At 40.4% G+C, this 16,642-nt stretch overlaps 1 protein-coding gene and 1 pseudogene across 1 annotated transcript in view; both read left to right on the top strand.

The window, feature by feature from the left end:
* Positions 1–16,642, top strand: part of GLG1 (golgi glycoprotein 1) — a 153,659-nt gene that overhangs the window by 66,725 nt on the left and 70,292 nt on the right. The window contains 1 exon segment of the mRNA XM_005664351.3: positions 13,502–13,534. Coding sequence (XP_005664408.2) covers positions 13,502–13,534 — 33 coding nt within the window.
* Positions 2,755–4,693, top strand: LOC110260915 (annotated as a pseudogene).

Raw genomic sequence — 16,642 nt, forward strand, 5'->3', positions numbered from 1 at the left:
TATGATCCTCTATAATTTTCAGAGGCCTTTTACATAATTCTAGTCATAACAGCCCTGTGAAGTATGTAAATCAGGATTTATTTGTTTTGTAGACATGAAATTTGAAGCCTAAAGAATTATGTGACTTGACCAAAGCTTGTTATGCAATGAATTTGCAATGGAACTGGAATCAGAACTCAAGTTTTTTGGCTCCTAAACTGGAATTGTTTCTACCATGTTGCCTCTCAAACATGATTACATGAGGGGATCTATTATGTGGTGTCTGTTTTTATGAGGTATGAAAAATAACTGTGAGTAGCTTTTTAGAAGTTTTTTTTTGCTTTTTAGGGCCGTACCTGTGGCTTATGGAAATTCCCAGGCTAAAGGTTGAATCAGAGCTGCAGCTGCTAGCCTACATCGCAGCCACAGTAATGCTGTATGGAAGCTGCATCTAGGATCATAGCTCACAGCAGTGCTGGATCCTTAACCCACTGAGTGGGGGCCAGGGATCCAACGCACATCCTCATGGATACTAGTCAGGTTCATTTCTCCTAAGCCACAACGGGAACTCCAATTTTAGAAGAAATTTTTTTTTGCTTTTTAGGGCTGTACCTGGGGCATATGTAGGTTCCCAGACTAGGGATTGAATCAGAGCTGCAGCTGCTGGCCTACACCACAGCCACAGCAACGACAGATCCGAGCTGCGTCTGCATGTACACCACAGCTCATGTCAACACCAGATCCTTAACCCACTGAGCAAGGCCAGGGATCGAACCTGTGTCCTCATGGATACTAGTCAGATTTGTTCTGGCTGAGCCACAATGGGAACTCCCGATTTTAGAAGAATTTTGATGCTGTATTTTTATAGGAGTGGTATAGTGGTAGCAGTCGTTACAGCCTTACAGTTTTGAGGAATTATGTCCTTTTTGGTGTGTTGTCTGCAGAGCAGTTTATAAGTATTAGCCACTTTAGACTGAAGGATAGATAATGCTCTAGGTGCCACTCTTGTAACATGGGCACCAAAACTGACTTTATCCAGGAAACTGGGCAAAGAAAAACTAGGTCTTTATTCCTTTGCAGCTGTGTGCCTGCCATGGCTCAAGCCAAGTTGATAGACCTGTCCAAGATTCTTTCCCGTGAGTCTCAAAGGAGAATCTGGCCAAGCACCTGATGGAATGCCTGACTGTCTTCTTCCCCCATAAATTAGGACCAGACTGGATTCTAGATTTCTAAGTCATCTCCTGGGGAGAAAAAATGAGTAGGTAGGAGGTAACTTTTCCCTCCTCGGGATAGTAGGCCTTCACGAGGATGATTTAGTCTCAGAAAAACTCATTCGTTCATGGAGGCGAAGTGTGGCAGAGGCCTTGCAAGGCCATAATTGGATTTCAAAACCCTTGTCATTATAAAACAATCCCTCTGTTTCTTCAGTATCAGGCAGTCCCAAATGGGACATTCATGAAAAGGTCGAATGAGTTGTCTTTTTTTTGTGTGTGTTTGTCTCTTTAGGGCCACACCCTCAGCACATGGAGGTTTCCAGGCTAGGGGTCCAATTGGAGCTGTAGCCACCGGCCTATGCTACAGCCACAGCAACGCACGATCCAAGCCTCGTTTGCAACCTACATCACAGCTCATGGCAATGCTGAATCCTTAACCCACTGAGTGAGGCCAGGGATTGAACCTGCATCCTATTGGATGCCAGTTGGGTTTGCTAACTGCTGAGCCACGACAGGAACTCCGGTACTTTTATTTCTAATTCATAACAGTAAAATGGGGAGTAAATGGGGTTAGAGTTCACAACATTTCTTATATTAGAGAAAATTACTTGGTTTTGTAACTTACGGTTTTAAGTAAACTTTGATTTGTAGGAGTTCCTGTCGTGGCGCAGTGGTTAATGAATCCAACTAGGAACCATGAGGTTGCAGGTTCGATCCCTGCCCTTGCTCAGTGGGTTAAGGATCCGGCGTTGCTGTGAGCTGTGGTGTAGGTCGCAGACGTGGCTCAGATCCCGAGTTGCTGTGGCTCTGGCGTAGGCCGGCGGTTATAGCTCCGATTCAACCCCTAGCCTGGGGACTCCTATACCGCGAGAGCGGCCCTAGAAAAGGCAAAAAAGACAAAAAAAAAAAAAAAAAAAAAAAAAAACCACCACCACCAACAACAGCTTTGATTTGTAAAACCATAATCCAGTGTGTATCCTTTTGGCCATAATGTAATGATGCAGTTTATGTTCAGTAATTAAATTACTATATCCTTATTTGTCATTCCCTGGTTTGGGCACAGAAGATGATAAATTACATTAATTTTGAGTGTTTCCATTTGGTTATTTTAACTAGTTTTAGAGTTTTCTTAGGCAAAAATAAGATGTAATTTGACTTCTCAAATTTTGAGGCATAGCATTTTCATAGATAATGGATCATTCTGTCAGTGAGTCAAGAGTTACTCAGTCTTTCTGTGTGTGCACTGTTCAGTCCAATAACTAGCCAGATTATTGTGTTTTCCTGTTTTAACAGGAGTAAAACCTCACTGAAGATGACTTAGTACTTGACAAAGCTGAAAATCTTGCCAGTATTTTAAATGTATGAGTAGGAAGGAGAAAAAAAAAAAAAAAAAAAGGAGTTCCCGTCGTGGCGCAGTGGTTAACGAATCCGACTAGGAACCATGAGGCTGCGGGTTCGATCCCTGCCCTTGCTCAGTGGGTTAAGGATCCGGCATTGCCGTGAGCTGTGGTGTAGGTTGCAGACGCGGCTCGGATCCTGCATTGCTGTGGCTCTGGCGTAGGCCGGCGGCTACAGACCCCTAGCCTGGGAACCTCCATATGCCGAGGGAGCGGCCCAAGAAATGGCAAAAAGACCAAAAATAAATAAATAAATTAATTAATGAATTAATTAATTTATGAGTAGGTATGTTATCTGAACCAGAGCAGAACTATTTGCTAATTCCCACTATAAGGTAGATAGATAGATAGATTAATAGATCAATTGATCAAATTAAAGAGCATTGAGGATATTTTCCACTTGAAAGTTAAAGGTGGAATTCCCGCTGTGGTGCAGTGGCATCTCTGCAGTGCCAGCACTCATTCTATCCCTGGCCCAGCACAGTGGGTTAAGTGGCATTGTCATAGCTGCAGTAGGTCACAGCTGCAGCTCACATCTCATCCCTGGCCCGGGAACTCCATATGCTGCAGGGTGGTCAAAAGAAGGGGGGGGGAAAGGTACAAATAAGTCTTGACCTTACCATAGTCCCTTGATTGCTCTCTGTTTATGTGAGACTGTCCAAGAGCCAGGGATGAATGGGCCCTAATTTGTCTGTAGGAGAGTCTTGCGTATTTATCTTTTATCCCTTTAAATTGCATTGTGTTCCTGTGGAATTAACTATACATGATTCTTGGCATTGAGTTTTGGGGCTGTTTCTCTGGACTACGTCTAAAGTGGTGCCCTGGTCAGTAGTCTGCTCCAGCACCTCCTACCGGGGAGAGTGTGACAACAGTGAGCAGCCCCTTGATGTCTGCTACTGGTTTTGTTGCCAATTGGTCTTGGTGCTGGACTGTGAGAGAAAATACCCATGAGGCCTTGGGATTGGTCTGTGTGATCGATGCTGCCAGACACACCCACAAGTTTTATAACACAGAAGACACTGTGTGTCATTGGAGGGCTGAATGTCTTGAAGGACAGAGATATGTGACGTGCATATGGAGCAGTAGACACATTTGGCTAGGGTTTGGGGAATACAAAATACATAAATATATATACTCAGGAACAAGAGCCTCCTAAGAAGGTGATGGTGACCAAATGGACTAAAGACATGATGGGCATGTGCAGCTGTGTCACTGTGTCGGCTGTTGATAAAGAGGAAGGGGAGGTTGAGGCTAGGAATGCTGGCTTGTGTGCACAGAATGCCGGAGTGATTGAGGCCTGAGCAGCAGGCACTTGCAAGAGCCAGCTGAACTGGAGGCCAAGAAAGTGAATATGAAGGGACCTTGACTGACAACTGGTTCAAATGATTAGGATCTTTCTCTGAACCCAGACTGGAGGCAAATGTTTAGATAAAGAGGAAAAAGAACTTTTTCTTGACTACATGGACTGGTTTCTACCTTTATGCCCCAGCAGAAGGCTTTACGTGGCTTCTCCTTGATTCTCTTGTATTCATTGAAATCTGTGAGTCCATATGACCTGCTTTCTAGAGTTGGATTTTTCTGAATCTTTCTGTATAAATAGTATATAGGTTTTGTGTACTATTTTTTATCTCTTTGATGTAAACTTCTTGAGCTGTGTGAAAACTCTATGAATAGATCAATATTTACGTGTCTCCGTTTTCCTAAGTAGCTCTTCTTATTCATGTTAGTAAAATATTTAAAGATTATTAAAAAAGAAGTAATTATACAATATTTACCAGTTGTTACCTCAACACCCACTGAGGAAACATGCAGGTAAATAACAGAAAATTGAATCACTTTGTACTCTGTTTAGCATAACACATTTCTTGGACTTTGGAAACAATTACTGAACCAGTGTTGGGATTTCATTACAAATTGGTAGTGTTTCTCTCACCGAATATGAGGAACCAAATGTCAAGTCTGAGATTGGTCACCATCGTGTTCCTTGCTTTGTCACTCAGGTCTCTGCTCTCTTTGCGGAGTGTACCTTTCATGCCTCGCAGTTCTGCCCTGCCCAGCCCCTCTCATCTGCCTCAACCTACGCACAGTGTGTATCACCAGGTCACAAGCTTTTTTTTTTTTTTTTTTTTTTTTTTTTTGTCTTTTTGTCTTGTTGTTGTTGCTATTTCTTGGGCCGCTCCCGCGGCATATGGAGGTTCCCAGGCTAGGGGTCCAATCGGAGCTGTAGCCACTGGCCTACCCCAGAGCCACAGCAACGCGGGATCCGAGCCGCGTCTGCAACCTACACCACAGCTCAGGGCAACACCGGATCGTTTAACCCACTGAGCAAGGGCAGGGACCGAACCCGCAACCTCATGGTTCCTAGTCGGATTCGTTAACCACTGCGCCACGACGGGAACTCCCACAAGCTTATTTTAAGGCTGAACTCAATTGTTCCCTCCTCCAATACACTCTGATTTCTTCTTTCTTTCCCTTTCTTTCTTTCCTTCCTTCCTTTCTTTCTTTTTCCCTCTCTTTTCTTTCTCTCTTCTCTTTCTTTCTCTCTCTTCCTTTCTTTCTTTCTCTTTCTTTCTCTCTCTCTCTCTCTTTTCTTTTTCTTTCTTTCTCTTTCTTTCTTCTTTTTCTCTCTTCTTTCTTCCTTCCTTTCTTTCTTCCTTTCTCCCTTTCTCCTTTTTCCTTCCTTCCTTCCTCTTTTCTTTCTTCCTTCTCTTTCTTTCTTTCTCTCTTCCGTTCTTTCTTCTCTCTCTCTTTCTTCTTTCTTTTCTCTCTCTCTCTCTTTCTTTCTCTCTCTCTCTCTCTCTCTTTCTGCCATACCTGTGGCATACGGAGGTTCCTGTGCCAGGGACTGAACTGAATCTGAGCCACAGCTTCAACTTCAACCACAGCTATGGCAACATTGGATCCTTAACCCACTGTACCAGGCCGGGGATCAAACCCTTGCCTCCACAGTGACCTGAGCCGCTGCAGTCAAATTCTTAACCCACTGTGCCATGGTAGGAATCCTACTCTCTTTGATTTCTGTCATCCTGATTCATGATGGGGGATGGTACTTCTTTCCTTCTTTAAAATATCAGCCCCCTCATCCGCACACTCAGCTGTGTGTGATGCTTAGGTATAGACTCATGTTTTACCTCCACTATCACACTAATTTACTTGAGAGCTGGCATCTGTAATTCTTTCCCATACCTTTTTATCTCCCATTGGACCTCTACAGTAAATTCTTTCTGAAAAGATGGATGAGTGTGAAAGAATCATATAAAAGCAAAACTCTTTAGTGAATCAGAGCCTTGTTGGAGGGCACAAAGCCTATGTTGATCACTGATCTTTTGATGAAACAATACTTAGCAGTTGTCCCTGGATACAAATAAAAATTAATTCTGATTGAGCCAGAATAAGGCACTAAGAGGAACTTAGTTGTGAATTGACTGAGGGTCAATATTCAGTTTACACTTGCTCAGGGAAAGTTTACCGAGATTAAAAGACCGGATTTACCTAAGCATTACCAGCTGCATTATTTTCAGTTTGCTGTTTTTGAATAGCTTGTATGATTGGAAGTTTACTAGGTTCTTAATGAATAAACTCCCAGAAGAAGAATTTACTTACTTCTGCAGCAGAATGTTTCTAATCAGAAGAAGGAATCAGGGTATTGCCCAGCCTTCAGATTTTTACAAGGCCAGGAAAGCACAAATACACTGATTTTTTGTTGTTCATTTGTTTGTTTTCTCTCTGATGATTAATAACCAGCATCTCTTGCCACTTACTTTAGTATCAGGTGTGATCTGGTGAGTAGTTCAACTTCTGTTGCTGTGACTATAGAAATGTTTTATCTTTTAGACACAATCTCACTCCCAGGTATTTCTTTTAAAGAACTGGGACAACTTCCAAGTTAGTTTTGTGAATCCTTTAATTTCTTCTGCCAGACTCATTACCTCAGCCTGTTCGCCTTGGGGAAATCATAGTTCCAGACTTGTACTCTGTAAAAATCATCCTCTTAAGTGAATGTGATGGTTGATTTAATTGAGAACATTCAGACTGCAGCTTTTCAGCAGTGTGTTAGGAAACCTCTGTTGTGATTTTGACCAGCAAAGAATGATTAAGATGAAGTAGTAGGAAACCGTAATAATAATAATATGCAAATTACCTGCATTAGAAGATGTGGACTTCAACAAATACTTTTTTTTTTATGTTCCACAGCTCAGTTTTGTAGACTAGAAAGCTGGAAAAAATTTCAACCATCTTAGACCAATGTTTCTTAATTTTTCCTTAAGGATCTTTTTGAGATTATGATGACAGCTGTGGATTCTCAGAAAATACCTGCACACAAAAGTTTTCTTTCAGATTCAGGATGATCTCATTCCTAATGTTTGTCATGCGATCCTTGGGAGTGAATCCCTATTTTAATCCAAATCCTGTCCTTGAGGTTTGAGAGAAGTTAAGTGACACATCTAAAATCTCAGATCTTCTAGCTAAATACATCTGTTAGTCTATTGTTCTTTTTCCACAGTTCTGTCCCTTAAAGCTCATTCTGAGTTTATGGAACTTAGAGGAAGGGCTAGGGGTATTAAGGTTTAAAATCAACTACTTCAGCTTGGCTTATCCAATTAGGAGATTAAAATAATACCCAAAACATTGTAAGCAAAGTTTTTTTTTTTTTTTGTCTTTTCGTTTTGTTGTTGTTGTTGTTGCTATTTCTTGGGCCTCCCGTGGCATATGGAGGTTCCCAGGCGAGGGGTCTGATCGGAGCTGTAGCTGCCAGCCTACGCCAGAGCCACAGCAACGCAGGATCCTAGCCACGTCTGCAACCTACACCACAGCTCACGGCAACACCGGATCGTTTAACCCACTGAGCAAGGGCAGGGACCGAACCCGCAACCTCATGGTTCCTAGTCGGATTCGTTAACCACTGCGCCACGACGGGAACTCCAGTTTTTTTTTTTAAATATAACTTGTGGTAATTTGAAGGGCTAATCCAGACCGTAGTTGATCTGATTACCAGTTTCTTACCCAGGCTATTGATGAATTCATTACATAGTTGTCAAATCAGTCTAGAGCACTAGTTCCCTTTATTGTCCTGTCTCCCTTTCTTTTTCTTGTACCTCCCAAAGGCCACCCCCCCATCATTGTGCTCAGCCTGACTTACTCACCCTTTTTTGGGAGTGTCAAGGTGAAAGCATCACAGTAAGCATTAGTTGTCATTTATGATCAATGTGTAAATCCAGTTTTGTCGTCTCCTAGCCTTGCATCTTTGATTATGTCCCTCAGTTTATATTATCTGTAAATTGGATGCAGTACTCTTTTTCTTGCAGTCCATCATATTGTAAGAAATAAACGTAGCACCAGTTCAGTGACCGCCTGTGCTGTTTTCTGCTGCACTCATCACATTCTTTACTGGAGTCGAGCAGGTGTCTCCAAGGACTCAGTGCTTGTCTCTCCTGTGCTGCTGCTGCATCCTTCATTCAACATTAACTGAGTTCCTTCTCTATTTTAGTCACTGCTGTGTTAGGTTAGAGGGATGTTTCATGTTTTCTCCTTTTTTTTTCTTTCCTCTATTCATAATAATTTCTTTATTGATACTAATATGCAACTTTAACAGACTCTTCTCCAAAATTTGATCATTAATTTAACAGCTGTTGGTGAGGCTTTTTGTAAATTTTTCTCCTCCCAGTTTTCCATTGTTAAGAGGACAGTATTTTAATTCCAGTGAGGAAACAATTGATGTTAGAGACTTTTCTTTTTGAAGTCCAGATTTCTGTCTCCAAACTAATAGAGAGCAGCTGATAATGTGGCAAAGCTCAGCTTCTAATTTGATGCTTCCACAGCCTACGAGCCATCACTTTGCTCTGTGATTTGAAGGGGCGGGGATTTGGGGGGGTAGGACTCCTAAACTGGTCAGAAGAAATGTTTTAGTTCTTAACCCTCTATCTTAATTGTGTTCTTCTTATCATTTGAAAAAAATTATTAAGCAGACTCTAGTGTGTGTGTGGTGTGTGTGTGTGTGTGTGTTGTATATATAGTTATTCATAAAAATATTAAAATATAAATTAAAGGATGAACTTTTCAGGAGATTTTTTTTTTTTTTTTTCCTTTTCTTTTTTGGCTACCTTGAGTCACATGGATCCCAGGCCAGGAATTAGATCCAAGCTGTAGTTGCAACCTGAGCTGAAGCTCCTGCAACAACAGATCCTTAACTCATTGTGCTGGGCCAGGGATTAAACCTGCATTCCAGTGCTCCCAGGATGCTGCTGATCCCTTTGTGCCGCAGCAGGAACTTCTGAAGGCGTTCTCTCGTAGTGCACCAGGTTAAGGATCCAGCATTGTCACTGCAGTGGCCCAGGTTGGATCACTGGCCTGGGTAGCTTCCACATACCATGGGTATGGCCAAAAAACAAACAAACAAAAAAACCTTTAAAATCTTGTGACTATTTAGAATAAAATATCATTATAATTTAAGATAGGGAAAAAAGGGATGAGCTTTTTAAAAAGAGAGGTTCTATTATTTTCTTCCTGAGCCCCAGGAGATCATCTAACTTAATCCTCTCTGGAAACTATTCTTTGGTCTACTCCTTTATTTTATTTTATTTTTTTGCTTTAATGATTTTTATTTTTTCCATTATATTTGGTTTACAGTGTTCTATTTTCTACTGTACAGCAAAGTGATCCAGTCTCACACTCTCTCACACACACACACACATTCTTTTTCTCACATTATCCTCCATCATGCTCCATCACAAGTGACTAGATGTAGTTCCCAGTGCTATACAGCAGGGTCTCATTGCTTATCCATTCCAGAAGGAATAGTTTGCATCTGTTAACCCCAGATTCCCGGTCCATCCCACTCCCTCCCTCTCTGCGACCACAAGTCTGTTCTCCGCGTCCATGAGTTGTCTAATCCTTCAGATCTAGCTCAAGTCCCTATTCTTGTTTAATTGCTTGATTTCACCGTTTTATTTCTGCAGCTGGATTATAAACTATCTGAGGTTAGGGACAGTGCATTACCTTTTTTCTGTATCCCACAACATTGCCCAGCACAATTTTGGGTACATCATAATTATTCAACATTTACTTGTTGATGCCTTTCTTGGGATCATTTCAGAGCGTCATTTCACTGATTGTTAACAAAAGGGGAAAATCCTCAGGCTTACATTCTCCCTTAGTAGTTCTGGGGTTAGTCCCCATTGTATTCATCTCTAGGATGAAACATCATCACGCCTATATGCATTTACAGATTTTCAGAAATACACTACATCGATGAAGTGATGTGATTGGGACCTCACAGCGGTGGTACAGTGGTGCAGGCTCAGAGCAAGGCCTGTGTCAGAACCAGTCCACGCTTGTTTTCGTTCCTTGAGATTTCTTTTAGTTTCTTACCAATGGCTGAGTGCTGAACCACAGCATTTTCTTTTTTACTTTCTCTAGAGTTAATTCGTGCTGGCATTCTTCATTGTTTGGGTAATCTACTTTTTATTTTGTATTTTGTAGGTCTCTCTTCTGTTCCTGTGAACCATTACTGTGTCCTTTGATTCTAAAGGCCTTTTTAAATTTGTGAGAGTAACTATTTGTAATGACACGTGGAAGTTTTTATAGCTGTTCACTTCTATGAATCTCAGTGATTTAACATCATATAACATCATGTAACATATATCATATAGCATTGTATAACATTTAACCTCATATAAACATAGAAACATTGCTCTTAGGGCATTCCTATATTGGCATGTTCTCTTTCTAGGTGGAAAAACTAAATCTAGATAGAAAAAAACAAGATCGGTTTATTCTTAGTTGCACATCAAGACAGTGAAAGAGATGAAAGCCAAACACTGATTTCCACATTTGCAGTTCACTTAGTCTCTGTGGACTGTGTCATTCCTTCATAAAAGGTGCAGTACTCTGTGCTTAACTAATGTGGTTCACTAAATTAGATCACAGCAGTTACTAACTACAACTTAAAGTTTTTGAAATTTTTATTATATCATGTGCTCGATGGGCATATTAGTCATTTTTTTCTTCATTACAAAGACCCCCAAAATTTCAAGGGCTTATAATGAGAAATATTTGTTTTTCTCATTCATGGCTATGCAGGTCACTTGGGGTGGCTGTGCTCTGGGCTGTGGGTTAGGTTTGGGTCTGCTCCACGTGTCTTTTGTTTTCCTTTTACTAGCAACTACTTGTACTTGTTCTTCTCATGGGGAATGGCAGGAGTGGGAGAGTACAGGCCAAACCACCCAAGCACATTTAAAGCCTCTGCTCATATTACACCTGCTAAAATCCCATTGGCCAGAGCAAATCCACGATGTAGCCTGACATGAGTGGAACAGGGGTATACTCAGTCCATAGCAGGAGGCTGTGCAGAGTTCCAGGGCGAAGGATCTGGATATCAAATCCTATTAAAGAGGAGTGGAAAACTGGGTGAAATAATTTAGTCTGCCATTGTAGGGAAGCAAGCTGTTAAAACAGTCATTAACTTGCTAATGTAAGTCCTGTGGATTATAAACATGGCAACACTTTTTTCCCATGGGTAGCTTAAATCTCATTTGACTATGTTACTTTGAAAATTCTCCAATGTTCTGAATTTCTTTCAAGAATGCCCCTTTAGGAGTTCCTGCTGTGGCGCGTGGGTTAAGAGTCCTGGCTTGGCTTTCTGTGGCATGGGTTCAATCCCTGGCCCTGCTTAGTGGGTTAAATGATCTGTCATTGCCACAGCTGTGGCTCAGATTCAGTCCCCATCCCAGGATTTCCATATGCCGCGTTTGCAGCCTTTAGGGGGAAAAAAAAAAGCCCCTTTAAACCAAAGTTATTGTTCAATAGAAATATGTACAAATAAGACGATAGTGATATTAATTGCCATCTGTGCTTTGTTAAGGATTATAAATCTGAATTGAAGTGAACACAGTTAAGCTAGATTAATTCACAGTATAGAGGCTGATTTCTGAGACTCAGAAAGGCTTTAAAATATCTATTCTTACTTAGACAAGGAAGGAAAAAGCTCAGAAGTGGTGTGTTATATTATTATAATTGCCAAGCAATCTAATTAAAGTCAATTTTAATATATTTTATAAGTAACTACAAAAGTGAGTTTGTAGGAGCTCTTGCTGTGGTGCAACAGGATCAGTAGCATCTCTGGAGTACTGGGATGCAGGTTCAATCCCTGGCCCTGCACAGTAGGTAAAGGATCCAGCGTTGCCGCAGCTGCAGCATAGGTAGCAACTGTGGCTCGGATCTGTTCCCTGGTTTGGGAATTCCATAAGCCTTGGGGTGGCCAAAAAAAAAAGGGGCATTTGTACATCAGTATTAATACCTGCTAAATACTGCAGTATAATGAATAGTTCCCTAGAAAACTTTTTCTTCCTGAAGTGATGCTAGGTATGCTTACTTAATTTGTTAACATTTGCCGTTTTATTTATTGTCTTATTTCTATCCTTGAATATAGATAATCTTTTTATTTTGAAAATGGCAACTTTAACAACCTATGTTGGAAATATTTCATAGAGGGAACACAGAATTCACTTTGAACAGATTGGAATGCTTTGGAGACTCAAAGGAAATACTTTGTTATGGTGTGCATTATGATAGTTATATCTTTTTAAAGGTATGACCAGAGAAATTAAAGGAGAGGTGTATAGCAAAGCTATGCAATATTAGACATAACCTAGGCTACTTTTTTGGCACAGAATTCAAGTTCATTTCATCTCAGGTATATGCACCTGGCTTTATGAGCAAATGTATTCATGGGAACATGTAAATAATTTCTGTTCTTTCTTTCTTTATTTGTTTAGAGTTCCCTGGTAACCCAGCAGTTAAGGACTCGAGATCGTCACTGCTCAGCTTCAGTTATTGCTGTAGCTCGGGTTTGATCCCTGGCTTGGGAACTTTTGCATGCTGTCAGTGGAACCAAAAAAAGGGGAAATTTATGGGTTTGTTTTGTGTTGTTTCTTTTTATAGCCACACCTATGACATATGAAAGTTTCCAGGCCAGGGATTGAATCAGCACAGCCACACCGGATCCGAGCTGCATCTGAGACCTACACTGCAGCTTGCGGCAATGCTGGATCCCTGACCTACTGAGTTAGGCCAGGATCAAACCCTCATCCTCACTAAGCTGGGTTCTTAGCCCATTGAGCCACAATAGGAAATCTGAAATTTCGTTTTTTTTAAACTTCTTATTTTTAATCATAGTCCTGCAAGATTATAGGCACATAGAAAATTACAAATGTAGTACATAAAGGTCCTGTGTACCTACTATCTTGCTCCCCTAGTGGTGACGTGAGACTAACTTTTAATCATTGTCAGACCTTTTTTGCTCTCTTTAATAAGCCGATTGTTTCAGATCTTTAACTTTCTTTAAAGCAAGGAAACCTGTATTATGCCTGATTCTCTTTAGCTTTCAGAATTATCGCGTGTCGTATAAGGATTCTTCTGTGACTGTTGCTTTATATCTTTAGTACATTCTTCTCCATTTTCCCAATTTCCAGATTGTACCATCAATTAAAAAGGGACTGTGCTGCATCTACTTTTCTGGTGTCTTTCTCTCCAGCAATCTAAAAGATAAATAAGGCCCCTTCCCCATGTTTTTGGTTTTTTTTAGATTTTTAGGGCTGCACCTGCAGCATGTGGAAGTTTCCAGGCTAGGGGTTGAATTAGATCTGCAGCTGCCAACTTACAGCACAGCCACGGCAACACCATTTCCTTAACCCACTGAGCAAGGCCAGGGATCGAACCTGCATATGCCCTCATGGATACTAGTTGGGTTTGATTCTGCTAGCCACAATGGGAACTCACATAAGCCTCATTTTACTCCTCATATTGAAGAAATATATGCAGTTGAATACTCACATTTCTTGTTTTTAGTGTATTTTGATGGTGTTTGAATACTTGAGAAGTTTTTAACAATCTCTTCTTTTTTTTCACTTTTAGCCTGAAAATGAAATTTCTTCAGACTGCAATCATGTAAGTATGGATTTTTCATAATTCACCACATATGCTTTATGTATATGATGACAGGTTTTGGGATACTCTTCCTGTTGTTTTATGAAATGTCATGTTTTCTTAGATTCACTTAATCTTAACAAGAGGATGATTAACCTTATTTAAGAGCCGTGGTCTACAAATCTACAAATATTTCTTTCTTCTAGAAAGGAGCAGTCTCTGCCAAATAATATTTAATACTTAAGTTTAAATTTTTCTTCAGTTACAGCTGCCTTATGAAATTGTTTATTTGCATATCAGGCTACAGAATTTTAGAGTTCCATATTTTAAAGTTGTTTCATTTAGTCATCATACCGTCATCTGTCAACTCTGTACTAAACCCTGGTGGAAGTGTGACACATAAATAAACACCTTGAAGACAGAGACATATATTAGAATTAGCAGGTTAGAACTCCAGAGATAACTAATTAATATACTCAAGGCCATATGTATATATCTCCATATTACATGAAGTCTAACATTGAAAGGGGATTAACTGATGTGAAGTCAGATCTGTGCAAAAAGTAAGAGTGCAATGGGGACACAAAAGTGAATTTTGCCCAGATGGGTTGATGTCAAGAAACACTTAAGAGTGGAGATGGTACTTGAGTTGTGACTTGAAAGAGGAGTAGTTATCTATCTGACAGAACTGGAATAAACCGCTCTCTCACTGCATTGTTTGATAGTTTGAATGGGAGACTACAAAAGCAGAGAAGCAGGCTGGTCGCTTAAGTTGACAACTTAGCCTAGAGAAGGTCTAGGTAGGTCTAAAGTAAAATAAAATCTCAAGGGTGGTAGAAGAAAACATACAGGGGGAAGGGTTTAATGTTTTTATTTTTTATTATAGTTGATTTACAGTGTTCTGTCAATTTCTGCTGTACAGCAGTGTCCCAGTCACACATATGTATACACATTCTTTTGCTCACATTATCCTCCATCATGTTCCATCACAAGTGACTAGATATAGTTCCCTGTGCTATACAGCAGGGGTGAAGGTTTTTTGAACATGATACAACCTTTAAAAAATACAGAGGAGTTCCTGTTGGGGAGCAGTGGGTTAAGAATCTGACTGCAGTGACTCAGGTCACTGCAAAGTGTGAGTTTGATCCCCATCCTGGCGCATCGGGTTAAGGATCTGGCATTGCCTCACCTGTGTGGTGTAGGTCACAGCTGCAGTTCAGATTCGATCTCTGGCCTGGGAACTTCCATATGCCCTGGGTGCAGCCAAAACAAAACAAAAACTGTATTGCTAAAAAATAAAGAAAACAGAGATCTCTAAAGCTAATTGCATTGAAAATTTTTATAAAGAGATTTGAAGGTTTTTTTAAGTTAAATTATGAAAAGGTATTTGCAACAGATGCAAAGGACTACATTCTTTAATAGAAAGTGCTGTTAATAAATGTAGATAAAGGTGTGTCAAAAACATAAATAAGTAAACACAGCAGACATAAATTATTCACAGGAAAAGAAAAAGAATGAGAAAATATTTGCAAATCATATATCTGATAAGGATCTAGTGTTGAAAACATTTTAAAAATCTTACAACTCAACAATTAAAAAAAAAACACCCAAACTTTAAAATGGGCAGTGGAGTTCCCATCGTGGCGCAGTGGTTAATGAATCTGACCAGGAACCATGAGGTTGCAGGTTCGATCCCTGGCCTCACTCAGTGGGTTAACGATCCAGCTTTGCCGTGAGCTGTGGTGTAGGTCGCAGACACAGCTCGGTTCCCACATTGCTGTGGCTCTGGTATAGGCCAGCGGCTACAGCTCTGATTAGACCCCTAGCCTGAAACGTCCATATGCCACAGGAGTGGCCCAAGAAAATGGCAAAAAGACAAAAAAAATAAAATAAAATAAAAATAAATGGGCAATGGATTTGAACAGACAGTTCTCTGAGGAAGGTATAAGCACATGAAAAAGATGCTCAACATGATTCATCATTAAGGAAATGCAAATCAGAACCACAAGATACTGTTTTACATCTACCAAGATGACTGCAATTTATTTATTTTGGCCAAACCCATGACAGACAGAAGTTCTCTGACCAGGGTTGAACCCACACCACAGCAGTGACAATGCTGGGTCCTTAACCCACTGTCAGGAAATTATCAAGATGTCTGTAATTTTATAAGATGGACAGGGAGTTCCCATTGTGGCACAATGGAAACGAATCCAACTAGTAACCATGAGGTTGTGGGTTCAATCCCTGGCCTCGCTCAGTGGGTCGAGGATCCGGCGTTGCTGTGAGCTGTGGTGTAGGTTGAAGACATGGCTCAGATCTCATGTTACTGTAGGCTGCCAGCTATAGCTCGTTTGACCCCTAGTCAGGGAACCTCCATATGCTCTGGGTGAGGCCCTAAAAAGACAACAAACAAACAATAACAAATGTTATTGAAAATACGGAGAAATTGGAGTTTTCCTACATTGTGGAGGTTCAACAGTTATCATCTAACCCATCAGTTCTACTCCCAGATGCTCCCAAGAGAATTGGAAGCATATGTTTACACAAAAATGTGTATACAGATAAGCAAAAAATAGAAACAGCCCAGATGTCCATCAGTGGAATCATTGATAAGTGAGATGTAATACGTCCATACAGTAAAATATTACTTGGCTGTAAAAAAAAGAATGAAGTACTAATACATGCTGCAACATGATGAAACTTAAGAACCAGACACAAAAGGCCACATATTATGTGATTCTATTTATATGAAATGTCTAGAGTGGGCAGATCAACAAAGATAGAAAGATTAGTGGTTGCCAGGGACTCGGGGGGAAGTGGGAAATGGGTAGTGACTGCTGCTGGGTATAGAGTTTCTTTTTGGGATGATGAAAATATTCTCAAATTAGATAGTGGTGATGTTTGCACAACCTTTGACTATACTAAGAGCCACTAAATTATACTTTAGAAGGGTAAATTTTAGGGTATATAATTAATATTTCAGCTGAGTATATAAAATTGGCTCTCATGTAATCACCACCTCACTTTGATCATTTAGATCAATCTTATATCAACTATACCTCTTCTTGCCCTCCTTTTGTTTTATTTTAAAGCAGAACCAAAATATCTAATTTTAGACCTGTCCTA

This window comes from Sus scrofa, chromosome 6 (genome assembly GCF_000003025.6).
Source record: "Sus scrofa isolate TJ Tabasco breed Duroc chromosome 6, Sscrofa11.1, whole genome shotgun sequence".
Lineage (NCBI taxonomy): Eukaryota > Metazoa > Chordata > Mammalia > Artiodactyla > Suidae > Sus > Sus scrofa.